Here is a 27867-nt window from a genome sequence, read left to right as displayed (position 1 = left end):
CTAAAGACTATTTCTTATGTAAAAAATCGCGAGAAAAACGATGCCGCAAACCGCATTCCAATATCTCAAATAGTTTTCGAGATATCGAGCATGAATTGTTTGGAACCTTCAAAAATTTGGCCATCTGGCGACAACCCAAAATTTCAAACGGCCATAACTCGGTTATTTATTGACAAATTTTAAAAAATTATCATATTTTTGGATTCAGCGTGAAATTCTGCGTAAAATGAGACCAAATTTGTTGAGTTTGTTTAATAAATAAACGAGGTATTGGCCAAAAACTGTTTAGAAAACATCATTTTAGGGTGATTTTCAATCAATGTTTTCAAAATGAAAATGACGTTTAATAGCATTGAATTATAAATCAGTCGAAAGAGGAGCTCGAAATCTATCTACTGGCTAAATTTAAGATCGATCGAACAAATATTTTACAAGCCATGGCCAAAAATAAAAAAAATGAAAATTTTTCATCGTTTGAGTCGGATTTTTTTTTCGCGAAAAATCGACTCTCGAATTTTGGGCTTTTGAGAACATTTTCTAATGTAAAATAAGCCGAGAAAAGGAATGGCGCAAACCGCATTTTAATATCTCAAATAGTTTCCGAGATATTTAACACTTTAAAAATTAGAAAAAATGAAAATCAACTTTCCGAAACTTTGATCGGTCATACCTCAGTTATTTGTTGTTGGATCTGAATTTAAATTCCAGATTTGGAATCTGCGGAAAATTCTGCGTACACTGATGTATAATAACTTAAGTTTACTCTAAAAAATAAGCGAGATGATATCAGAAGTTTGGTTAAGATAGTTTTTGTCATGAATTTTCGCGAAAATTGCGTTTTGTATGTAGGTGATGTACCTACTTGTCGAACATTTAATAACCACGGAAACCGTTCATAAAACGCAACAACACTCTGGCGAATCTCAGAGTGTTAATCACATCACTCTGACGTCACACGCTCCAACAGACGTCTCAGTTTATGAACACACCCCAGCTATATCGATCCCGTCAGTTCCTTGTTTGAAAATCTTATTTTAGTTGTAATAAATTAGTTAATTATGACGTGATTGAATGAAAGATAGTAATTTTAATATTAATTTATTATGTATAAATGATACCCAAGCAATACACAACGTATTAATAATAGAATAATAATAATATGGCAAATAGGTATTTATTTATAACGTCACTAATCGTGTTGATCTTATTGCACCTACCTCTAATTAAACAAGGACAATAAAAACTTAACATACCCTAACTTAAATATTAGGAACATTTTAATTACAAACAAAGAGAACGTTACACATTTAACGATAAAAATCTCAAAAATAAAATATTCTTCACATTATCCGTTTTAAGTACAACATAAATAAGATTGTAAAAAAAGAAATGCAAATAATGAAAGGACACAGGGGTATTTTAGGTATACCTATCAGTTTATATACTCTTACACATACACCTATTTCATATAATAATATAGTGTATATACGATTCTGCCGTTTAGCAAAACTATATTTCGGTGTCAACGGTTCACTACGCTATATAAAAGTTACAAGTTATTTGTTTTTAAATGTATTTTCACCTCTCGTAAAGGGAGTTATGTTAGGAACTCTGTTCAGCTTCACATCGTTAGAAGCTTCTAACGATTAGCTGTTAAATTATTTTCTGAAGGCACCCAGTCCCTCAACAATAAACACAGTTTGCACAATATCCAGACCCTACATAGCTCAACGAAACATAAAAATTGTGAGTAGGAGATACGGGACTATCTGAAGGCTTTTTGCTATTGTTCGTAAAAAAATATTGTTGAGGAACCGTACTAAATTAGGAACCATTACTCCGGTTTATTTGCATTTCTTAACGACTGCTGTAGAGTCCTATATATAAAACACAAGCTTTTTGCAATTTGCTGCAAGCAAGAAATTGCAAAAAGTTCTTTTTCCTAATATATGGCACTGCACACTTATATAAGCTCGCCATAAGTCCCGTAAGGATTTCTCACAAATACTTAACATCATTTCTTGCAAATTCTATAAAACAACTGTATGTACATGTCTAAGCTTAAAATTAAAAATATTTTTTGATATTTTGTTTCTTTAAGTACAAAAAATACCAGTATTATTGGAGAGAGATCTGCAATGTCATTTCTGAGTTTTAAATACGTGAGGTAAGTCTCACTATCGTAAAATGAGGTAGGTAACGTGAAAAAACAACAATATCAAAATAATACTACATCACAACGGCATTAACATAATGAGACATCTTCCACACCCCTCATCCTGCAGCCTTTTGAGATTCCAACTGAACAAACAAAACTGCAGAATTTCGGTGGCTTCCTTATCGCATAGACCTTAATAATAATTATTTGCATTTTATCGGTAGTAAATGAAAATAAAAATATGTACAGTAATGCTAGTTTAAAATTGAAACGTCACATAATTATAACGTGTTAACAAGAAATATGAGACTATTTACAATAACATACCTCAAATCAATATTGTTATCTCGAAACAAAAAGCACCATAAAAATATTATGTTCCTCCTTTAATATCTAATCATGGAAGGAACAGTATTCAAGCTCATATTTGCTTAACCGTTTTGTCCTTAAATCGCTGCCATCATGAGTGTAGTACGGCATATTCGCGAGAAGCTTTAAAGCAGTTTCTTTTCACTGGTTCAGAATATGCAAACGATTTAAGAACAAAACTTGAAGGTGCTTCCTCCTATTGGTATACATCAAAGTATTTGCATTTAACAATATCCTCTATGCTAGTTAATCTTATTCAATAATTAACAATGACCTCTATTCGAGTGCTATCGCTATTCTAGTTTTTAGTCTATTACTATGCTTTGTCTTTGAACGTAAGCAAATACCTTCTATGAACATTTAACAATGATTACCACCGGGAAACAACGAACTACCAATTGAACTTGGTTTATAGCGACAAGCATGAATATGCGAGGTATAAAAATAAGTACTTTCTGAGTCGTCACGAAATAAAAAAAAATTAAAAAATACTTATAAATAATACGAGTATACAACTATTGCAACAGTATAAATAAATGGAAGAACTACTCAGTAAGTAAAGAAACCGCGTTGCCTGTTTGCAAGCTTAAGTACGTGTGGACAACGAGTTCTGGGGAAGTTGAATTGGAAGTCTATTCTAATAAAGAAGCACTATTATTTCCACTTAACCTAGTGACTGATGATACAATGAAGCTATGAATATTTCTAGTAAATGACTTGATGATACCTGATTATTTGCTATTTACCTGACGAGTTATCACTGATCATGACTAATCAAGAATGTAAAAAATAATTTGATACTGATATTTGTTGGCAAGAATCTGAGAAAATCCCTGACGTGTGAGATTCTTTGTTCAAACAAAACGGCACAAAAGTGATACGGAAATTTGTACTTCGGTAAGAATGATATCGGAGCGTCCTGAGTGATGAATATGAGACAACATATGTAATTATCTACACATGTCTTCTAAGTAGTACAATTTGATTGTAATATAGCTACGAATTGCTTATAACGGGAAGCATACGAACATATGTGGAAGCATTCTATTATAAAATAAAGTAAATCTCAAAAAGTTGTAACATTTCAGTATTTCTTCTTTAAAGTTACGTACAAAAATATTGATGTAAAGGCAAAAACGCTTTGTACCATTTTCACCTGAATTGAATGTATACATGTTGCGATAAACATATTTAATAATTCACGTACGCAATCTTTGAAAATATTCAGGATACTACTATTAAATATGTTTATACGTGGACCATGGTTGGGAGCACGGCAGTACAGACTTGACAAAATTTTCTTTATGGAAGTATGGCTTGTATAGTAACTAAGTTAGATAGGAACACGTAAAATTCTATAGGTAGTGATATTGATCCGACCTGAGTTGGAGGTAATTGGATTAAAACATTTTGTTAAATCTGGGCTTGCGTGCCGTATTGAAACTGAAATGTACGGACCCGTTGCGAAAATAATTCAGGTCTAAATCGCAGTATAACAACCCGGCAAGATAGTTCTAATGCAGTACGAACCTACACAACAGCCTACTGAAACATCGATTTTATGTTATCTTATAACTGCAACGTAGTCCAATATAAACTTTATACTATTTTCTAAATTACCGTATACACTTGAAAACCCTTATTATCTTGCACTCGTATCCTATACTATCTTTGAGGTAGACGGATGGAATTTTTAGTATTATTATAGTGGAAGCGGCTACAACCAACCTCTCACTATAAAAGGAAATGTAAGTAATTAATAAATATTCTATGAGATAAAAACTGAGGTAGTTGGATGGAATAAATGAGTATTAAGTTGGATGATCTTGGCAAGAGTGGCGGCGACTGATTTCCTTAAACTTATAACTAGCAACTTTCATTCTTCCATCCTATGTACAACTATTCCCCCGCTTTGACAGCTTCAGGTTCCGCTTCGTCTTCACTATAATCCTCCTCTTCACCACCCGAAGACTCTGCTTCGTCATTTTCCTTTTCTCTTTCCCTTTCATGGTTCACCATTTCCCCATCTCCTCGCCTAATTTCATCGCTTCTCTTCATCATCATCTCGTTAGCGTTTTGCATCTGTTGCTGCATCTTCTCCAAGAAGTGCTGTTGCGACGCTTTATCTAACCCCATTGCGTTCAACTGAGCCAATTTGGCGGCATGTACTGCCGCCGCCGCTTGTTCAGACGACATCATCCCCATCCCCAGACTATTCTCTGTGATAAACTGCAGGTATGTGTCCAATATTGCCGACCCCGTCGAATTCGCTCCCGAAACTGGCGGGGGCAGCGGCGCCGGATACGGCTCTTTCGACAGATTGTGAGCTAGAGAGTCTACGCTTTTGGCGGCCACCGCCTGTCCCGTCGAATTAAACCTGTTCAGTTTAAAGTTAGAATTCTGGTGGTGCAGAGGGGGAGATAGCGCTAAATCTAACCCTCCATACCTTTGGTGTGAGATTGTCAAATCTTCAGGGTCGTTATCGCCGCATATTGAGCTGCCGGCCTCCGACGCCGCCCCTGAATAAGCGCTTTTCGCGTCCAACTTCACGTCGGAGCGACGGGGGCCTGTCGGAGAGGCGCGAGCTCGCAGCTCGGCGGGACTTATTTTCACACCTGCCTTCGCCAGCAATCTAAAAACAAAAATATTTTTTTAAAAAACAGTCATTTTGTACATTTTTACTAACTTTAAATTGAGCTTTTAGAAAAAAAGTATTTCAATCAATTTGGAACCATATTGCACCGGTGGCTATGTAGCGTCGAGAATTGGAAGCGGCAATTTTCCGCAAAGATAAAATCTCTGCGTGCCGAACAAAAATAACCAACCACATGTAATGAGTGTCCCATTGTGTGTGGTGACTTTCATTTCTCCTATTGTTCCGAGTAATGCAAACAAGTACCGTCCCTTGGAAGCTCCATTTACGTTTCTTTTTATATTTGACTTTAGTCGTTCGTACAAAAGCGTAACTATGAATGCAAGACTGGTTGTTTCCTTTGTTTCGAGCTTACCTGCTGGCTAGATCCGGATCGAATGGAGCGGGCATGGGCAGAACCGGGAGGTCTTTTGTACTAATTCCTCTATGTTGTCGCGACATGTGAGAGTGAAGGGAATTTCGGGATTTTGCTACTGTTCCACACAAGACACATCTATAACCAGGGCATATCGTATGTTTATCTTCTAAATGAGTTCGTAACGTGTGAGCTGACCGGTAGATTTTACCGCATTTCGGACAGGGTCTAGGGTCTGTCGCTCTGACTCTCATCATGTCCAGAGAACGTCTCGAAACTAGAAACAAAACAAGTTTAATTACAGGGCTCGCGTTGTAGGGTTTAGGCTGCAATTACACTTACGGCGGCTTAGTTGCCAATGTCTTAAAAAGTGTAATGGTGTAATAAAAGGATAGGAGAGTTCGTCTAATTTAGACAAAAGGAAAAGAAGTTGTTTTTTGGAAAATTTACTAGCAATCAAAATATCACTACAACTAGCAGCTGGTAACTAATATACAATGTTCTGTAAGATTTAGTATCTACAAAGTCAAACATGTTAAATCTTTCTTTGTAATGTAAATTTCACTTTGTCAACGTTTCGAGTTCTTTAGTTCCCGTTTTACACTCGCAATTATCGCGCTTCGCACAGTTTGGAAGTCTACAAGCTCCATTTAATTTGTTTCATAATGTCCCACTGTTTGGAGTGCTTGCTTCTCATATGATTTCGTACAGAATTAGGATGAGTAAATCGTCTTCCGCACTCTGCAACAGGACACAAAGGACTGTCTCTAGGATAGTGTTCATCGATATGTGATCTGGCCATGTTGATCGAAGGCAGAATCATATCGCATAGAGGGCACTCGTACTTCACGGATACTCCAGCTGGTTCTTCGGCTGCTGAATATCTTCCCAACCCACTGGTGCTGGCATCTGGAATGCCAAATCTCGCTGCACTTTTAGTTGCATTTATCTGGTTTTTATACAAATACCAAATACAATAAACAAAAACGAACTAACTAATCTACCCCAAAAAGTTCGCGACAATACTATTCTACATTGCGTATCAACAATAGTAAGTGTCTTTTGCAAGTGTGGTGGATAGTTTTAAAACCGCTCTTTTATGTGGGGCCTTGTCTTTGCCTGATTCCATGCGCTTGAAGTTGATGGTTGATAAGGTAATGCTGCGTCTTGCATTTCTTCCCACAATAACTGCACACTCTCCAATTCTCTTGTGACGTTTCCACGTGCACATTTATGATGTGCTGTCTTAGGTTACTCAGGTTAGAGTAAAGTCTACCACAGTATTGACATTTGGGCTTCTCTTGCCACGAGCAATTAGACGCATTCTGCTGTGCCGCCCCTGTAACAACAGAGGCGGCATTAGTAAATAATGTCAGGAAAAACAACGGAACATTTCGTGTTTCCCGATTCTATATTGCACTTCCAATTACCAAATTGGCCATTATCCTTGCACAAGTCCGTTTCCTTTTTTTCCTATTCTTCCGTTTATTAGCCATAAATCCTTTTTAATAACTGGTTATCTGCTTCCTCGTATTTTTTATGGGCATCCGCGCAAATGTAAAGTATGAGCTGCGAGCTGTTTAACGACCGTTTTTATTTCCTACTTGCTCCATCTTGGGCATTACCACAATTACTCTGATGCAACTTATTTTGATTTGTTCCTCGGCATAAAACTGGAGACGTGTAATAAATTTCAGATGCTCCAAAGCCTTCGCTCGGGCAATGCTAAGTACATCCTTTAATTTAAAGTTATTAAAATAATGGAGGTCATAATTGGTTCGAATTGAAATCATTAAAGTAATTACTCTTTAAATCGCACAATTTAAAACTGAAAGTTAGATCAACATCTCGGCCACCACTTAGCAGCGTGTGAAGAAAAAATTGGGCCTTTTAACGCTCCACGAACCCAAATTATTCTCAAAAGTTCATTCAAACCGTTTTAATCACTGCTAAAAGCTTTGCGATGTTGGTGTCAATTTCCGGAATATCGATAAGGCATGTCTTGTTTATTTATTGCAATTTTTTGCGAGCGTGTCATCCTATTTTTGTTCGAATTTTGATTAAAAAAAGTAATGCGGAGGCTTCGTGATGAAGAAGTGATTTGTCGGTGCGGGTTCGGTATTAAAATTTATAATTTAGCGCTTAGTTTAGGTGGTACGGTGCGATAAATCGTTAGGTTAATGTAACTAAAAATATAAGTGACCTATAAACGGCATCAACGAAAACGTCGAAATTCGGGCTTGGTTGTTAATATCATTTCATTATACTACATTATCCCCTTCCTGACATGCAATAGCGAGCATTACTCTGTGAAATAAAAAAGGCCATGACTGGGTCCTTTTCCCGAGCGTAATAAAATTAATGCCCAAGAAAGACGTAATCTGTCGACGTAAACGTAAAATACGAGTAGGCAACGAGTAATTTCTTAAAATATACCAAAGCAATGGGGACTTTATCGAACATAAAGTAATAAATGTGCGTTATAGCGTCCAGGCACGAACAGTCGATAACGAGGGCTGTATTGCCGACTGATACAGTCCGGTAATGTAAGGCGAAACACTGACATACCCGAAGCACACTTCTTTTTTCTACGTCGCTGGGTTTTCCTTTTCCCTTTTTCCGACTCAGTCGCCCATTTTCCCTTCTTTTCCCCGAGTACACTTGGTGATAAACAGCTTTTCTGTATTTCTGAGCTTTCTCGGGATTTTCTCACACCTACAGAAATATCCGCTGAAATGTGTTCATTTCCTTTTATATTCCAGAAATCGAAATGTTTTCATAAATGTGTTATTCACCAATGCATCTCAATCCTAGTTCCACATAAAAATAAGGTCCACATTTTCTATTGAGTTCTCCAACGACGCCGCCAAAACCTCTTTATATCGACCAGTTTGGCCCGATCAAAAATACGGTTAACTAGATAAAAACCCATGGTAATCACCTCAATCGGCCGTAAACTCCAAGTGAACAACATCATTATAATAACCGGCTCCCAAATTGCCATATTTTCTTGTTTATCGCCAATTTTTAATATTCCAATTCAATGCCCAACTCGAGTTACCCGAAGTTCATAACACTAATTTAACCGGTTTTTGTCATATCGAATCTCGAATCTTCTTTTATAAGAACAAGAACAAAAAAGGAGCAGATAGGAATCAGCAGCTTAGAGTTGGTACTTAAAACTTTCCCTTCTTATCACCTGCACATCTGAAAAAAGCTCCAAGCTCTCGTCCTCAGCTTTCCACGAAAATTATTAATAAATGAGGACTCCAGTTGGACTACTTGACTCTGCTGAAGAAGATGGAACAGAGGAAGTGGAATCACGTCAACGTTTCGATTTCTTTACGACTGAGTTTGCCCGGAATGGGAATCGGATTAACAGAATGGCAGATGTTTAAATGGCAGCCATAAGTTAAGCGAGATGTTGATGTTTGTGAAAAATAAGGGACTTCGGAAAAGGGGTATCGATCCACGGAAAAACATCGGCAAAGGAGACGAATGTGGAGGATGCGGATGGAATATTTGTAAATTAATGGAAGGGGACCAATGGCTATTGCTCCTCGGAGAAGTCGGAGCGTTTTTCTGAAAAAACGAGCTTTTCCTTCGTATTTAATAAGTATCGGTAAAACCCGAACAGAAAACAACTTATTTGTTTGAAAAACATAAAATGTGTACATGTTTTGTGAAGAAAAAAAATGTCCGTATTTAGAATTGTTTGGAATTTCTTTGTCTTGAGTTGTTGGTGATGTTCCGAGTGTACGTCGATGCAAGTAATTTCATTTTCGTCGATGTCTGTAGCGCGTAAACAATCTTAACGAGCCGCTTCTGCAATTGATCGAACTGCTCTTGAGGGGCAGAAGGTCGAGGGGAGGCAGATAGCAAGCACACAGTCAAACATCGAGATTGCTGTGGATGTACTCCCCCGTTCCCGGCATTGGTCTATTGATTTATACGGTCCGTTCGTATGTCTCTCCTCTTTTGTCCAGGCTGGACCCTAGAAGGTGGCCCAGCGACACCTACAGAAAGTCCCTTCACTTAGGCACTCATACAAATTTAATTGGAGTGCTTTCGGGTGTCGCTGAAGTTTTTTACAGTGAAACGCAATTAAAGACTGGGGTTGGAGGAAACAATTTTAATACAGTGTTGGAAGCTACAAGAAATTCAATTATAATAGGTAGTTTCCGGAATGGGCGTGCGTAATTTTATGAGTAACCCTAGCAACTGGAGGGCCCCTCTGTCAAAATTGTCTATTTGGTCGAATGTTTATGAGGAGTTCACTAGCTTCATTTCCCATTATGTGGACTTGGGGTTAGCGCAAGAAATCGATGGCTGGGTACAGGCAAACAATACGAGGAAACTCTTTTAAAGTAGAAGGAGAGGTTTCGCGGTGTGTCCTCGGAAAATGGATAACGGCGAGACCGTGCGTTAAGCTGCTTATCGAAGCGTATTTTCTTTTAATCCTTAAACCATTTTATCGGAAGAGTCTTTTTGAGTGTAAATTTACCTAATTAAAAAGGGTCGCCTCTAATACACTTCCCCGAAGAACAACCTAAATTTGTTTAAAAATCTTGACCGAATTACCCCTTGAAAATTCCGTTTTTCCTCTCCACCGCTCGGGTCAACTAATCGACTAAAGCCTCCGCTTTTTCTTGCAACGTCACAATCCACCAGTCACTTTCATTTTTCATTACTTTGGTCACTGTCAGGTCATCTGACATATTGCACGACTCGCGTCCAAACTGCACTGAAGGCAGAGACAAGAATAAAATATTTAATATAAAAAACTTTGTGGATGTCACTTTTAGATTTCCCCCATCTCTTACCAACTTAAATATTAACTACATTTCCCTCCGGAGACAAAGCTACAGTCCGACTCGACCATTTAATATGTTTGACTTTTAATCGATTGTTAAATCAAGTTAGAGAAAGAAATCTGCTTACCGAAATTATCCGTACTGTTGTGGATCCCCGAAGGACCTGGCATGAGTCCTCCTAATCCTAGAGAATAAAAAAGCATTAATATCAAAACGGGCTTTAAAAGATTGCGGTTTCACGTGTCTTGGAAAAATCGTACGACTGCGGGGAAAACTCTAAACTGGGTCTCCACACGAAAATCATCACCAAAACCGAAATTAGAAAGGATCCCTTTTGTGAAAATTAATTCTAAGTAGAACAAATGTGATTTCCCAACTACTGTAATTAGCGTTATCGGGCTAATAACTATTGTAGCATATCCTTTGATAATGCAATCTCTTCCGTTTAATGGAAATTTCTCTCGCGATCGATCTGCCGCTTACAAAAATGATTTATGCCCAGAATTTCTGTTAGATCAGTCTAATTGATTTGAAAGCTAAAGTCTCTTGGCTGAGGTCACCAAGCTTCTTTTCTTTAATAACAGAGAATACGGAATGTCTGAGCGGCATGTGTATGCCTCCTACACCTACGAAATCCAACAGAGATGTTAAAGAGTCAAGTTTTCTTTGTTTCATACCTTTGAATCCGTTCAGATACATCAATCACGGGAAGATTTTGAATGAAAAACTCTGACATTAATACCATCATTTACCCATTTACATAAATTACGGGGCTTAAACCATTTGTAATGAACAGTTGGAATTTGATAAATTTATTACAAGTATTCGACTTGTTGAGATTTGATGGGTCATCCGGGGTCAAAACAACCAAAGAATTAACAATTTAAACGAGTGAGCATTAAACAATCTTATCTTGTTGTACCAGACACGATCTCCGCAAGATTCGGCAATAAACAGCAAGATAAGGCGTTTTAATTTTTTGAATTACCAGTCAATAATAACAGTCGTGGGGAGTGTGTGGAACACTTGAGATTATCAATGGTTGATTGACGCGCCCAAGGCTATGGAGCATTACGAATCATTTTTCGGTTGTCGTTATGATCGGTCATAATCGACATAATTGCCTGTGTTCGGAATATTGTCGAAACTTTAACGCGGTAATTAGCCCGGGGCTCAAATATTTACTTCTAATTATATTTAGTCTGCGTCTAATCCTCCGAATCCACACAGGCAATTATAAAATAAATTATACTTAGAGGGGTTGTAATCTTACCTTGTAGACCCAACAACGCGCCTGGAAATGTCGGAGTCCGCGTCTGATCAATTAGACCGCCATTGGTATTAAAAGGATGATGATCGTCTAACATGGGGTAATCGGAAGGTTCAGTCTTTGGGGTTACAGGGTCTCCGTGGTCGCTCATCGCCGTGTCACTGCTGTTGCTGTCTTCGCCTGTCGATTGCGCTTGCAGCGACGAATCCGAATTGCCCTTCTGCAAGAAGCACCAAAATTTCAATTTTTTGAATTAACCTTTAACTCGTCATTCATATTAATCCGTTCTGGGTTTTTACCCCCAACGCTCATTAACAAACACTCACCTCTTTAGTAAGTATCGTGGGTCCGCCCTCCAAGGCTTGGCCAAGAAGAGACTCCTGCATATCGCCGTTCCCCCTGGAGGGACTTCTTCCCCTGTCAGGCGTAAATGTCCCTCGTTCCGTACTCCTGGCCCTTTTGGCCGGGGGCGGCGATAAAGCACCCTCGCGGAGAGCATCTGATCGGTCCGTCGCCCACGGTAAAGATGAAGAATTCTAAAATCGACAAAATATTTTATGAGCTCATGACGCTTCGAACGAATGATACACTTCTTTCGCTCGTAATTTTATATGGTCTTCATAAACAGTATGACGGAATACGGGACGCTTTATGAAATGTGAAATTAATTCCGGTCAAATTTTTGCAAGCACGAAATATGGTTTCTATTTCTGCGTGTTCATAGTAATGGGAAATGGAAATCATGCGTGGTAGCCCGAGGTGGAAAGTGGGCAAATTTGTTATTTAATTTCGATGCTAGTCGATTTTCGGGTTACCGGGGGCGTTGAAGAGCTCAGCATGGTGATAATGGGCATATACTGCGATAAATCAATGTTAGATGTCTTTAGGCTGTAGATATTCTCAACAGGCGATCATTTGAAAGTCATTTAAAAGTTGTTGCACATTATCTACCGTTAGAGAACAATTTTCGCGAAAACTAAATATGCATACATTAACGCGTTAAACCGACCAAAATATCATTTTAGCCATAAATCTTTTGTTCGAGATTCATAAAAATCAAACTCATCTCCGTGATCTTGAAATATAGGAAATAAACTCAATGTTGAACCGTAATTCCTTCTGGATAAAATAATTACAGGTTTCAGAAAGATTTTATTTATCGTTGGAGTGATTTATGGTGGATATATTATTGATTTTTATTTCACCTCTAATTAGCATAAACGCCAAACGTAAAAAGCTGTTTTATCTGTTTCTAAACCGACTACTGCTTTTTCTACGTCATATCAACTGAATTCCTCAAAACTGGCCTAATGAAGAAAAAGGCCACTGAACTACTACTCGCCGGCTACTGTTGTATAATCAAAATCCAGCGAGAAAAATTCCTGATAAGTGCACGTATTATTGATCTCTAAACTGTGCACCTCCGTTTAAATGAAACGTGGAGGGTTGCCGAGCAGATAACTACTGTTTTCATGAATGAAATTTGAATAATAAACGTACGTAACGTAACGAGTAAAATGGGGACTTGCGTGTATGGTATTTTACCATAAATAATGGGTGCAATTCGGCACAAGACGTCTTCTCTCATTTTCTTAGTAAACAAATAAATATTTCATGCAATGGGCCGAGTAAACAGATAGTCAATAAACTTTACGTCTGGGTGAGTTTGAGGACAAGATTAAAAAATCGTCCCAAGACAACTTGCATTAATTTACCTCACTGGATTCAGTAGACCTAATTGCATTCCTCTTTCAAATCGAACGAGTTTGCCAAACTACATTAGCCAAAAACCCCATCAAGTCTTTTATTTCTGCCTCATTATGCAGGTGGCACTGTATAACCGTAATCCACCTGCTTTGCCTCAAAGTAAACGATCCTGTATTTTTATTTCGCTGCCAGCTATGCTACATTATTCAATCAAAATTATTTATACGAAAATCGTCCTCTCATAAATTCCGTGGTAATTCTCCATTTCTTCATTATTTCAATTTGACCTTTCCACTGCCATTATGACATGTCTTGAGTTATTGTTATTATTACTGGTTGTCATTGAATTGTTGATTGTTTATAAATCGGGGATTCATGTCTAAACAACTCTTTAATTATTACCGAGCATTAGAAATTTAATCAGCTCACTTACGGAAGTTGTTTATCTGTAGGAAATAAGTGGTAATTAGCATGTGTACAAATTCGTTATAATTATTAATTTAGAAACTGGCTCGCTAATCAGAGAGGTTAAACGAACTTTTACAACCCACTGCATTTGCACTGAACTAATCAATCATTTCTAAGACAAAAAAAACTAGACTCTCATTATTTTTGCTTGTAATTTTCGTGCTTCAATCAATTATTGATGATGAATACGACGAAAATTTAATTTCAAGATTGCATCAATGCCAAATAATGTGCGAGTATATTTACGAGATCTCACGTTTAACAACAATAATTAGGAATAATTATCCGAAATTTATATTTTGCAGAATACCAAATTAGCGCTGCTTTCGCAAACAAGACGCAATTAGATTACAAAAATAACGAATGATTTCACGATATAAATATGTACTTTTTCACCAAAAAGCGGAGAGAAATGTAAGCGATCTAATCAAATATGTTAATCAGAGATTTCAGGTTCATTTAATTTATTGTTATTTGTTTATTTCTACGAGCGGTTTTTTCCAATTAAACCATGTAGTAATTTATTTTAGTTTAAATTATTCTTGGAGTGCGGTGCAAAGTTCATTGCTTTGTAAAATGAAGCCTGGTTTGAAAGTACAAATTAATTTAGTACCATTCTGAATAATAACTAATTTGCAGACTACATAATTAATACCGGTAATTATCATTCTCATGTTTATGTTATAAGAAATGTGACTAGTTCTCAGCTGCAGTAGACTAAAACGGGAGTAGAATTAGCAAAACATGTAAATAGTTATTTTCGTATAGAGGGCCGAGAGATATAGATTACGCCCGCGGACGAAAATTGTCGCTTCAGGTCTAAAATTTCATAATTTAAAACAGATAATAAGCAAGTCAAAAATAGCGACCGTCCCAATTTCATTACCGTTACGTTAAAATCTAGACAATTACAAGAAAATGTTGCAAATTTTTTAATATGTAGCTCTAAAATTAAATTTTATAAAATACATCGCTTCTGCGCTACAATTTCGAAATTTGACACAGTTAGCAAACAAGTCAAAAATAGTAGCTTAGCAAAGTATTATTGTCGTAAGGTTAAAACTAGCAGAATTTCAGGTATGGTTGGAAAATGTTGGAAAATTTTTATTAGGAAATAAAATTAATTAGTTGCAATTAAAATTCCTAATTTAATCTGATCAAGTCCAAACAAATTTAGTTTAATTTGATATCCAATTAGCACAATTTTTGCATTGATTGAAAGTTTCGGTTTGACCACAATTTTGGAACACCTGTATTATGCGCGTGGCACAATAGTCCAATCACACGTTTAACCTTTTGGTGTTATTTTACAACTACAAATTATTCAGTATCAAACACCACAAGGATAAAACCGTAATTCAGGTGTTTTATCACCATAATTTACTAATTTTGAAATGTTATAATTATGTGATTCGTTAAAACGTGAGTAATAATCTCAAGTCAGCGTATGTTCCAATTATAAAATTCAAATTACGTCTATAAATTTTTTAGGTCTACGCTGATATATTAATTAATCTAATAAGTTTAATGCAGATGTTCATCGGCGTAATCCAGATCATAAGCTTAATAGCAAACATGACTTTTTTTAATAATCCTTGAAGTTGTGCAAGACCTTATTATGAAACGACTCTTAATTACCAACGAACTATTATAGTCGTTGGTTGTTATTAGCTTAATACATATTGAATGTTTTTCAAATTTATGTAATTTTTTTCATGTTACCAAAACGAGTTTCAACGCTTGCAAATTCGATTGATAACCATTAACAAGTCGGAATTAAAAACTGGAACCGACGATTTTATCAAACGATCTCACGCTGAAATGGATCATGGGTCCCAACGCACCGATTCATCAACTATGGAGAGATTGTTCTTGAACAAAACTTGGTGAAACTTCTCCGGAATCTTAATTGGTCTCAAAAATATGAGAAATAAAAACGAGTTTAGAGAAAAGAGAAGTCGTGTAGTTTCCATTTTAAGGGACGTATTGGCAGCTGTTTCCAATATTTCACGACGTAAACGAACACTTCCGTCCCAAATCATGAGAGGCTACATCATGCAAATGGTTATGAACTTCTTGTGATCAGAAAATACAAAGCTGGAGAGTTACGTTCTCTCTAATTAAATTACTTAATCATGCTGATATAATTAGGCTCATTTTTCATAACTGTGTATTAAAACTGAGGATGTTCCCTCGGCCACACGTGACAAATTAGCCAACTTACTTACGTATTAACCGAATTTAATTAAATTACGTGAGGGATAAGACGCCCTAACGTTGTTATTAGGGTACATACATTAGTTAGTAGGTGATTAAAACTTTAGATGCTCGAATTCAGGCGAGATTTTTCGTACTTTTGAGAAAATTGTGTTTAATTTCGTAATTACAAAATAAAACGCAAGGTCACACGTAAACTATAATTGAGTCGATTTAATTGGTGCCAAAATTTATTACAACTTACCAAATAACAATTTAGACGTATTAACATATAAAGTAATATAAATCCAAGGTTGTATGATCAAGTTTCAGCAAATAATATGCAAGACATTGAGAACACCGACGTTAAATCTATTCTAATACAATTTTTTTAAAACTTACAGGTGAGATCTTTTGCTCTGTAGCAGTCAGTCTTTGTCCTGCAGTACCGGCGGGTACGTCAGCTAACCCCCTAACTTGTAACATTTGTGCAGTCTTTAAAAAATCCGTCAGTTGTTCTTGTCCTATATGTACTTCTCCATTGTACATAAACCTGGAAGGAAAAACAAGAGTTTAGTTACAGAATTTGTCTTCGGATTTTTGAACACTAAACAAGTTATCACGAGATTTGAAAGCTGTCACGATATAGTGGAAATATGTACACTTGGATGACACCTGCAATGGGAAGATTGGAATCTGTTTAGGCGGCTTCTCGAGATGGAAAACGGGGAGCTGATAGGTGATACAGTTTAGGGCGATTAGATGCGGTTTTTATATGAATTTTGATAAAAAGCGATGGTTAAGTTAAAAGTCTAGAAATCTAGAAAGAGAATGACCAAACTACAAACATAGTATTAAATGTGTTTGTAGTTATAAATATTCAGTATTTAAATTTCTAAGATGCTAATCTTAGAATATGAACAATAAACAAATTAATCAACTTAATGTTTCAGTGTTAAACAACATCGTGAAGAAGAGCCGGCAATAATATCGTATTTTCCGTATTTCTCACACTAATAAACCGGCAATAGTTACAAAAATATTCCCCAACCTGGAAGCAACCCATCCTTACCTTAACAGACTTTCCATGTCTTTTTGCTGTACATCCCTGAGGATAACTATGGGATGCTGGCAGGGATTCGCTTTGAGCAACCTCCTAAAGTAGGGACTACACGCCGACAGCACAACTTTGTGTGCCGTAAACGAACATCCATCACAGGCCAACGTGACATCGACGAAGTCTTCTTCATCTCGCAAATGTCGAAACGACGACAGAATCGACGAATGGAAGTCATTCCAACGCAGCGAGTATTGCTGCTCGGGGGAGGTATCGCCCCCCATCGGGCAAAGGGAAGGTGCAATCTCTACGCCAATGATTAAGCCGTTTTAACTACGCCACTGGATGTCACCGCGCTGATCGACGGTCTCGTGCTTTCTTGCTATCTCTTCAGGAACATTGACTGAGCTTGGAGATTGCTTGGCGTTGCTTAAGTCTTAAATGTACTGAGATCTACGGCGCTTTTTGCGGATTAGCGGGTTTTCATGATTTGGGCTTCTTACTTCTATGTACTAGAAAGAAAAAAGTTTGGTAAGAAACCAGGTGCTTGGTAAAGAGGAAGCAAAAAATTATAACGCTAATAAATCGGGCGGAATTTTTATGGACCGAATTAACACTTCGCTGTGGACTGACACTTCCGATCGTCGCTCTAATTAATAACTTTGCATAATCAGTTGAAGAAAGTAAAATAATTTCGATCTTGCAGTGACCGTAATAAAAGTCGGCTTCCACCAAACAAAGAAATATGAGCCATTAGAATCGAAACTAAAGCTTTAAAACGGAGACCATCATAACATCATTTTTAGTGCTATTTTTTCCAAGAACCATAGCTGCGTCGAATTTTTCCTCTGAACATATTCCGACTCGTATTGTTATTTAATGAAATTTCAGCGAAATTGGAACCATTGTCAAATTTATTCTTCCACTCCGAGCGGAAGGATCGCCGTAGGGCCGCCACTGGTGCCATTAACATAAGAGGAATTGCCGATAATTTCAAGCAACTACGTAAAAGACACACCTATTTACATAACAATTTGCCATTAAATCGAAACATTTAAATAAATTCTTATTTAATTAGCCACAAATAAAGAATTTTAATTCGGTCGGAGGAGGAAAATTTCGAGTGCGATTAATTACAAGACTTTGCAGTGATGTAATAGTAAATATCTCCATGTAAATACTCCAAATTCAATTTAGTTCGGATTTGTTTATGTTTTCTGCGCAAAGTAAATGTTTGAACTGAAAACGGACAAATGCCTGAAGAAATGTCCTCCAAAGTACCAGGATCAAATCCCGATTAGATTACTTCAAACGTGACAGCCAATAATAACCACGAGAGTCATACATAAATCAATGAAGAATAATTAAATAGAACGGAAAGTGGTGTAATTGACAAAACGGTTTTATTGCAGTTTAATTGGTATGACGATAGCCTTTCCAATTGGTTTCACGAAGAAAAAAATTTGAGGTTGCGCCAACGTGAATTAATTAATTAATCTAATTACAGGAAGTCTCCTCATTTCACCCAAATATTGATACGTGTGAGTTTAAAGAACAACACGACTTTTGAGTCGATGTTCTGGTCTGCTGCATGTTCTTGACATTGACATTTAATTATGAAGCATTTAGTTTACGCCACACCTATCACAAATTGCCAAAAAAATGACGTCTGGTTTTTTTACCAATCACAATGACCTGACTCAGCCCACTCACATTTCAAAGGTTTGCAATGGCACGTAATAAATTTTGATTATTACGCTAATTACTCTTAATTACCGTAAAGTCGGACTATTAGAGATGGCATTAAGCGTTTTTACATTTCACAATTTCGGCCTTATTATTTTAAACAATTACATAGAATATAATTATGAATTTATCGTGTGGAAATATTACTGAAATTTTATTTTAATTTACGTTTACGCACCACAAAACAAATATTTTAATTACCATTGTGTTCATTACAGTTTAGGCACTTAATTGCTGGATAATAACTCGTAAAAACTAACAATACACTTCTGGAATATGCGCGTAGTTTAATACCCACAAACTCCAATTAAAATCTTCTAAAACTAACTCATTAATAAGGATCCAGGGTAAAATTTCATTGGATTCTGCTTCCATTACAATTTTAAGCGTATTTCCGCCGTGGTTGCACACTTTTTTTGGGAAACCACCATTTCCTGGTTCCGATAAATTTCCTGAAGATTCCGTCTCCCAAAATATAGTCATTTTTAATTAAAACGCGAAAATTTATTACACCCGCGAGACAAATGCGAAATTATTATTCCGATGAAAGTCAACACTGATCAGAGCCATATTTCACAGCTGATGGATGAGTTATAATGAGATCATAGACAACAGATTTAGAGAAGTGCACATGATAAATGGCACGGATTTTCGAAATCTCACTGGATTTATTAGAACGTCGGCGGTTTTTGAAAAAATAGAATAAAATCGGTTTTGAATGTCGCATAAACAAATCGGCGGTGAAATGCAGAAACCTTAACATGTTTTCGTGGAATTAAAACAGTCAAAAATAATGAAAAAGTTTCGAGAAAGCAAAGTCTGAATAAAAGGAAGCGGGCAGTTTTTACTCGCAAAGTAATAAAAGTTCAATTTCACGAAACTCCCGGAATTCTAATCGAATACCAAATATCGCTACAAAAATATGTCGAGTATTGATCTCTTCTGTTCTAGGATTTACAGAATACAAGTTCAAAATAGGGACTTTCCCGAATTTCCTTACGGTAGCGTTAAAACTAGCAGAATTAGCTGTCACAATCAGTAACAGAATCAAATTTAGGATTTTTGACAACGGAAAATTTGACCAACAAAAAAATAAAGTAAAAGTCAAAAACCAATAAAACAACGAGAAAACCAATTTTTTCCAACTCTCATCTTCTTATCAACGATAAATGTGTTAATAAAACAATTTAAAATCGTTGACATTAGTTTCAGAAAAAGTACAAAACTTTCTTTTGATTTGCATTTCTGCATTGCTTCTGCCACTTTACTGATCAATTTTCACTCACGACAGATCTGGTGGGTGCAGCAACGTAGGAGGTTATAAAAAACAAAAATATAAAATTCCAACTTTTTGACTTCTGGTCTCTAAAATAAAGCTAGAAACTGCTCACCCAAATTCACACACTTTTAGCGACTTCTTTAACACAAAGAACCGATTTTTGGTAAGCCGCGCATTGCCCACACCTACCAGTACCAGTTTTTACCTCGCATAAAATGGCATCACTCTAATATTGTCCATTAAATCTAAAAGATTGTGAGACAACAAACAGCAATTAAAAGTTATCACTCCCATCCTTTGTCAATTTGTCCACACCAAAATATAAAAACCCGATAAAACAACACGAGACGAACGCTATAAAAACAGGCAAATTAAAATTCTTGGTGAAAATGGTGCAGATACCGAAATGCGCATTAAGGATTCTTAAGGGACATGTCAATTTACTCAGAGTCTCTTGTAAGCCCTTTTAGGAGGGCGCTGATTCAACAGTTTCTGATCATGATCCTTGTAATAAAAAAAGTGAAAAAAACGAACTGTGACGTGCACCTGTTGGCGATAATTTCCGAAATCAAATTCCACTAAAAATTTCGCTGTTTACACATGTAAGACAGAATTTGGTACGAAATCAGCATAGTTATCTCGTTGTAAAAACTTGATTTGCAGCATTAATAAAAGTCGCAGTTTTCTGTTATTTATTGAGGACCTGAAAATTCTAGACACTGCTCTCATAACACAAAATTAGCATTCTTTATCACCAAAAAGTTATAAAGATGTCGGACTAAATTAAGAAATAAGCGATGTCTTTATGTAAGATCTCAGCTTTCCATTACTTACATGTGTATTAATAATAATGGACTTTTTTCCCGCACTCATGCCAAGATATTTAAAAATATTTCACATAGTTAATGGTACTGAATCGTGTATTACTGAAAAACAACGAGATATTTTTACACTGGCGCACAACACGAGTTTTTCAGCAAAACGAACGTGTTATTATTCGGTATTATTGGTTATTAGATGACCAGGTGCTATTCGAGCAAATTTAAATTCTAACCACTGAGTTTAGAGCAGCTGCTTTTTGCTGGGCGCTTTTTGTGCGCTTAATTGATAATATACACAATTGTTGCAAGGTCGTTTGGACACTTGGGCGCTTAACTGCCTATTTTTAGGGCCGAAGAAAGCTGCGGTGGTTCTGTGCAAAGTCTTGGACTTGTTATGTAGATGGCGCCACGAAATTAGCCAGCTAATGAATCTTAATTTTTAATTAGTTTGGGGTAAGTAGTAATCCGCACGTGTTGGATGAGGTAAATACCACGGATTGGAAATTACAATAAATTATAATGAACTAACATTTAAAAATAGAAAGTGTTCATCTCAGGTTCACATTAACAACAATTACCTTACCGCCCACTTAAGAAGACGTACCTATACACGGTGTCGTTAGATGTTAATTGTTTTCGATAAAAACAAGTTATTTTGGAAACCACGTAATGAAACATTGCGTTATTGTAGAAATGAATATTTAATAATAGTAAGTTTCCAAAAGATTGGCTTAACGCAACGGCCAAGGTTGGTCTAATTACAGAAAAATTGTTAATTAGTGTTAATTAGAATTAGAAAAGCGTGTGTGTGTTTTTAGAAAGGTGGAGAAGTGGCAAAAGCGCGAAAGCTCGAGCGCTTATAGCGGAAGCGTTAAAATAAATAAAATCAATACAGCACTAAAAATTAGTAAGTGGACAATGGCGCAATGGCAAAAAATTCGGGATATGCGCAAAAATAGAAAAACCGGCGAGTTAAAAACTACGTTCGTGCGCAACACAGAAGTACAAGAAAAAAGTCCATTTCTGATTGGTTCCCAATAATTGCAAAATCAATACGCAGTTTAATGCAATTTAATTGATCAAACATTGACGAATTACTCCTGGAGCGAAACGGAATTCTAAAAGCGTCCACGATACGGGGGCTGCCACCCCCACCCCACCTCTGCCTGTCAATCTACATGCATCTACTTACGTTTTTTTCGCCGGCACCCTCACTAATTTACCCCCAACATACAAAGAACGCAATTAAAAATTCCTATCTATTATTTATAGAGTCGGCACGAAAATAGTTATTTTTATATAAGTCGGGAGTCGTCCACACGTCCGTATCGATAATAAGAAATAAAAAGAAAAAAACGTGTCGGTAAACGCGGGGTTGTTTAGGGTTGTCACGAAAATGTAAAATCTCGTGTCGCGAATTTTGAATGAAATTGGCGCGGTTCGCAAATTCAAATTGATTGGTTTAAAAACTCACGGTTTAGTGTGGTGTTTTAAATTTAAGCGGCGATCTCCAATAGCCCAAACTGTCGCAAATCAACCACTGCACTGATCCTTTTCACATTTCCGTAAATAAGAATGCAATCGAATAAATCAAACATCCGGAAAGAAAAATCACTTCACTGCAAAAAAATCCTATTGCAACAACAATGCACAACAACAGCCAACAATGGAGTGCAATCTAGCCAGCGGTTGCAATTGTTGAAACAATCGCGAATCGGTCCACAGCCGCCTGCTTACTTAGTGCGTGCAGAACACTTGCGCGTCGACCTGCCGCGTTTACCGCCTACCACGATTTGAGCAGTACTTGCTCTCGGTGGCACTTAGCCTGCCATCATGGCTGCTACACTCAGATCAGAAAAACCGGCCATGTCCGTACGTCCGCCCGACTTACACTGCAACATTGCATTCTTCTCTTCTATTCGCATTCGCACCTAGTCCGCCCTCCCGCTCACGCTCCGTTTTCGGTGCGATTTTTGTGGTTTAACCGGCGTTAATTGGACCACGGCGCTCTAGATTGATACTGTCTGGAATCGCGAGATTCAACTGTCGACAGGGAAATTGACAGTTGAATTTCGGAAATGAACTCGCGAGCTTCGCGAATCAAGGGGGGCTTAGAGTGATTTAAACTTGAATTTTTTCGCTCGCTGACAACTAATTATGCGGAAAATAAATATTAAGAAGACAAACAGATCTTTTCCAGTATGGATTCACGTCGGTATATTTTTAAATTCAACTTTTCTGTGGCAGTGGAACATCTGCAAAGTTTAAATCGCAATTAAAATGACAAGGAGCGAAAAAAAAAATCACATAAAGGAATAAATGATATGAACTTATAGTTTATTTTGTCAAACTAGAGTTTTTATTTTATTTAACATTTAAATTTTGTCTATTCATAAGAAAATACAGCAGAACCATTTTATTAGTTTACTTTGCTGCCTTCATCAATTTTAAAGTTTTTTTCCCCTTTACGGCAATTGTAAAATCTAAGAATTGCTAGAATTTACAAAATAATTACGTAAGTATATTGTAAAATGAAAAATTCCAGAAATAATTTTAAAAACATTTGAACAATATTTTTACAAATCTGAAAACGCAAAAAAATGACGAAGAATCTAATGCAATACCTAAAAGTCAATAAATCCATGTAAAATATCACCGATTTTTTTTTTTATAAATATGACAAAGAACGCGAACCATTCCATAGCAAATATAGCCAAGAAAACAGAAAGAATACAATTTTTAAAAAATTCTAAAACTATACAAAACAAAGAAACGGAAAGTAAGACAAAAATAGATTATGGACAATTGCAAATTCAAAGATTGTAATATAAAATATTTAAAAGCACAAAATATTAAAGAAGATAATTATATTAATTAAGGACTAGCCTAGTAAATGTATTTTGCCATTTAACATTGAGCAAAAAAATTTTAAAAAAACTTCGTTTTTTGGATCCTTGGGTTTTTGAGTTAATTGCGCATGACAAAATGTAGTTTTTGCTCAAAAATTTTAGATCAAGAAAAATGATGAAATGAACCAAAAAAAAGAAATTAAAAGACAAACGGGCTTCGCTATTAAAAATACGCAGAAATATTCATAAATCAGGCTGCGTCCTTAACAATAATAATTTTTGAGTCTCTACTGAAATTTTTTTTGTCAATGAAAGAAGAAAAAATTAAATACCAGTGATATCTTCAACGCGAATTGTGGGCCTCTTTTTACACTCATAAATTTATCAGTTGCGCAATTACAATCGGAGAAAAGATATTTATAAACAAACATTCCTGGAAGCACACTTGTGTGGACCAAAAGCCGACAAACTCTCCTCATCGCAGTTCCGACACCCTTTTGTTGCTGATTCCGAAAATTTCTCTCATATTCCATTACAAGAAGCTTTTTGACGAAAGTCGCGTTTATTTTTTTGTCGTACTGCTTGGAAGTAATTATGATAACGAAATGCTTACTCCATTAGGAATAGAAAACAAACAAGTAATAACGTATTTTAATAGCCGTTCCCATTTTATCGGAAGTACGTAAGTGGACGTGATAATGCAATAACTATTGAAATTGTTCTTTATTCCCTCATGTAGTAACCCGCATTCCAGAGAGATTTTACTTTTGTTCCTTGGAGGCGAAGTGTTTATGTCATAAATTCAAGAACAAAGAGCATTAATGCTTATTGATGTTTTAAATTTGTTTTGTTAGCATTACGGTCGTGATTTAATTTCAAAGAATCGCTGCAATTGGTTTTTCTTATCGAGCTGCAAGTGCTTCTGATGCACCACTTCAGCAAGTTTCAGCTCAAGTTTAGCCAAATCAGTTGTCTTTTTGCTTTGATAAATTCTACCTGAAAAACTTTAAGTACTCTGTACCAGTGAATAGAGATAGTGGTAATACGCATCGTAACTAGTGATTTATGAATAGCGCGCTTTCACAAACAACCTCACAGGTATTTAAACCTGAAATGGACGTTTTCTTTTCTGTCGTTTTGTGGACACTTGCGTCCCAAAAGAAGTTATTTTTAAAACAACCGCAAAGTCTCAAAATGTTCATGTAGAAAAAGCAATAAAAATGTTGGGTTTAATAAATAACAATTTTTTGCCACATTTTAGTTGTTTCTCCTTTAAAATAGTTTATAATTATTTAGTTAACATTTCTCTTTATAACCAAAGGCCAACGTCTTTATCTTTCGTACGTTCCTCCCTAAAAGATATTCTAATAAAAACACCTTGAATAAAATATCAACTTTATTACCTTGTTTCACCGAATTAGAAATATTCGAATTGCGCAATCAACGTCATACGAAATAATAGTAATGATTCGTGTAAACAAATTATTATCCACATTTTAATGTATGAAAATTTCGACTTTGTAGAATAAATTAAAAAAAGTAATAAAACTCAAACAAATTCCGTGATTATCATAATCATGCCTCCGCAACTATAAAAAAATAATGGAAAAATAACTAAATCATAATATTCCGAAAGTTGTCATTTTAGCAAATTATTTTATTTCTTTATTAAAATCGTAGTCGTTAAGAAGGATGAAATGTGTGCGAAGATTTGATGTGAAAATACCTACATACATATTTTAGGAATAATAGCGGAGATCATTCTAACGCGATGAGTGTGATGATGAGGATTTTTTAATCAAGAGAAGTTAACCTTTTAACGGCCGTAAAATATTCATAGAATGATATTATTACAACGAAAAGTAGCGGGCCTAGATTGGATCCTTGTTGTGCGCCACAGTTTAGTTTATTAATGAAAAATTGCAACGTTTCAATTTGTTGCAACCGCCGACATTCAATAGAAGCGAAGCGGCTTGAAGTCGCTCCATCATTCACGCTTTCCTTCTCGCCCGGCACCGAAGAATCTTTTTTCCCTCGTGTAAAAACAAGCCGCTGAAAAATTTCCGGGAATCCGATTTTTTGTAATTATGAACATTTCAGACGCGTTGGTTTCAGTTTCAGTTTCCGTCCGCGTTTCTCCGATATTTGCGATGTGTGTTTTCTTGCCTTATGCATGCGTGTGTTATATCTAAATTCAAAAATCGTCCTTAACGTATGCGGACTCTACCTTTATTCAAATTGAAAAATTTATTTCCGGTGCGTGTAAATGTGCGAATGGTAGTTCGCATATTTCCGTGTGCATCTCCTTCCTCTTCCCCCACGACATCCCATATCCCTCCCATTTGTCACAACTCAGAGGCAAGCAAATCCTGGCGAGAATTTGCCAAGTGTGTGCTCGAAATTTCGTAATTAGCGAACATTCGCGGTGGGATTTTAGTTTTGTGTATGTTTTTTTAGGGAGGTCGTGGGGTGCATGCGCGGGGGGCAAAATGGGGGTAATTATTTGTGTCTGATTACTCACTTGTAAAGTGGTCGGTGGCACGTCTTCGTATACAAAACACATTTCGTTATTTGGGGGGTTGCAGGGCGCGAGTGGCCATGCTCATTGCTGTATTGACTAAACACTGCAATGTTCATGTGTAGTGAAATGTTTTTTGTGGCGTTCAATTCGTAACATGGCGTACCATACGCATTCGCCCCTCGCCCCTTCTTTGCGCGTATTTCTCTTCCGCCCTTACTTGCTCCCCCCTCCCCCAAAACAAACCATATCGATTTTGGGAGAGCGTACCTAATATATACTTGCAGTAGTTGCTAGGGTATATACGTCCTTCTGATTCCATCCCCGACCTACGTCCTCGGTGCACCCCGATTCGAGCCGAGTAAACAAAGTTGCGACGTAGCGCCCAAATGAAATTGCTGATGTATGTCCCTTACATATTGCTAGCAGCCTTCAAGGTGAAGGAAAAGGGAAACTGGCGACTCATAAAAATAAGATGGACGCCATTTTGAAATGACTTTTTATGGCGCCATAAAGTATAAAAATCTCATCTAGGTGCAATCAATACGCGGGTACTTTTTATTGTAATGTTGAGTTAAAAGTGTATTAGGGCTTACGTTACGGCGCAGGCTTTACCTTTATTGTAGTGGGGTTTAAGGGTTCTTTTGCTTGAACGGCTGCTTACGTAAATAATCCCTCTTTTATTTTTTATAATAGCGAATTCGCCGTGTGTCGAAAATGGTCTTACCAGGTGCACGAAAACAATTTTTATAACCAATAAAATGCGCATATACCCCTATGACACAAAATATCGGATGTTTACTTTTGCACTTTCTCTCGCCTTTCTGCACCTGACGCTGCAATAACAACGCAACTATTTTACAAAACAATGCCTTCTAAAAACCTCTTCCCCATCAAATACTATTTTTCTAAGACACTTAAAAGCAAGAGGAAAACAAAATCTTTGTGTAACAGATTTTGAAATTTGACTTCCTGTCATTTACATCTTCTCCTTTCTCCATTCGATGCAGCAATCAGAGTGTGTTGTCATCGTTTTCTTTTTTGCCTTCGTTTTCTTCATCTCACATTTTCATTCTCCGAGCTTAGCTTGAAAGACAATAAGTAGGTCATTTTTCTTTTTCTATTTACATAAAATCTCTTCTCTTTTTACTTGTACAGTTTTTTTTATTTTTAAACAATGGCATTGAATAGATTTGTAATTTTTTTGCTTCCTTAAATTTTGATATTCGATTTTCTTTGCTTCAATGTCGTGTTTTATTTCTTCTTCATTCAGTTTCATTCATTGCTTATTTTTTCTTCTTTTCAACTACATATTAAAATTTTTCTTTTCAAAATACAAAGCAGTGTAAAGACGCAATAATTAAAGAACCTGAAGAAATCGTCAAGCGCTTTAGAAGCTTTCAAACAATTTTTCTCCAGTTTTCAGAAAATCCTATTTCTTTTTGATTTATATTACCAACAATGGCAAGTCTGCATTCTTATTATTTTCCTACTTTTTTGACTCGTTTCATGATATTTTTGTTGGCACCTTCACCATTTTAGAGTTTCTTTCATTCGCGCTAAAGGTTTTTTTAGTGTGGTCATTTGGATTCTCCTTGCTTCAACAT

At 36.5% G+C, this 27867-nt stretch overlaps 1 protein-coding gene across 6 annotated transcripts; it reads right to left on the bottom strand.

Annotated features, from left to right (window-relative positions):
* Nucleotides 1–1082: 1082 nt before the first annotated feature.
* Nucleotides 1083–26445, bottom strand: ab (BTB/POZ-zinc finger protein abrupt). 6 transcript variants are annotated; one of them, XM_088035515.1, is made up of 9 exons: nt 22368–22822; nt 17063–17559; nt 16393–16543; nt 11946–12155; nt 11623–11839; nt 10477–10533; nt 5536–5812; nt 4974–5159; nt 1083–4904 (listed from the first exon to the last, which is right to left on the bottom strand). In XM_088035515.1, exons 2-9 carry the CDS (start codon nt 17329–17331, stop codon nt 4427–4429), a joined length of 1845 nt encoding a protein of 614 aa, XP_087891641.1. In that variant the 5' UTR covers nt 17332–17559; nt 22368–22822; the 3' UTR covers nt 1083–4426. The 6 variants fall into 6 exon arrangements, with proteins under 6 accessions (XP_087891641.1, XP_087891636.1, XP_087891635.1 ...); XM_088035510.1 differs by lacking the exon at nt 22368–22822 and adding an exon at nt 26264–26445 and having other exon boundaries at nt 1083–5159; XM_088035509.1 differs by having other exon boundaries at nt 1083–5159; nt 22368–22823.
* Between the last annotated feature and the right edge of the window lie 1422 nt (nt 26446–27867).

This window comes from Gnatocerus cornutus, chromosome 5 (genome assembly GCF_029298725.1).
Source record: "Gnatocerus cornutus isolate USDA-ARS CGAHR chromosome 5, icGnaCorn1.1, whole genome shotgun sequence".
NCBI classification, from domain to species: domain Eukaryota; kingdom Metazoa; phylum Arthropoda; class Insecta; order Coleoptera; family Tenebrionidae; genus Gnatocerus; species Gnatocerus cornutus.
This window is presented reverse-complemented; position numbering and strand designations above follow the sequence as displayed.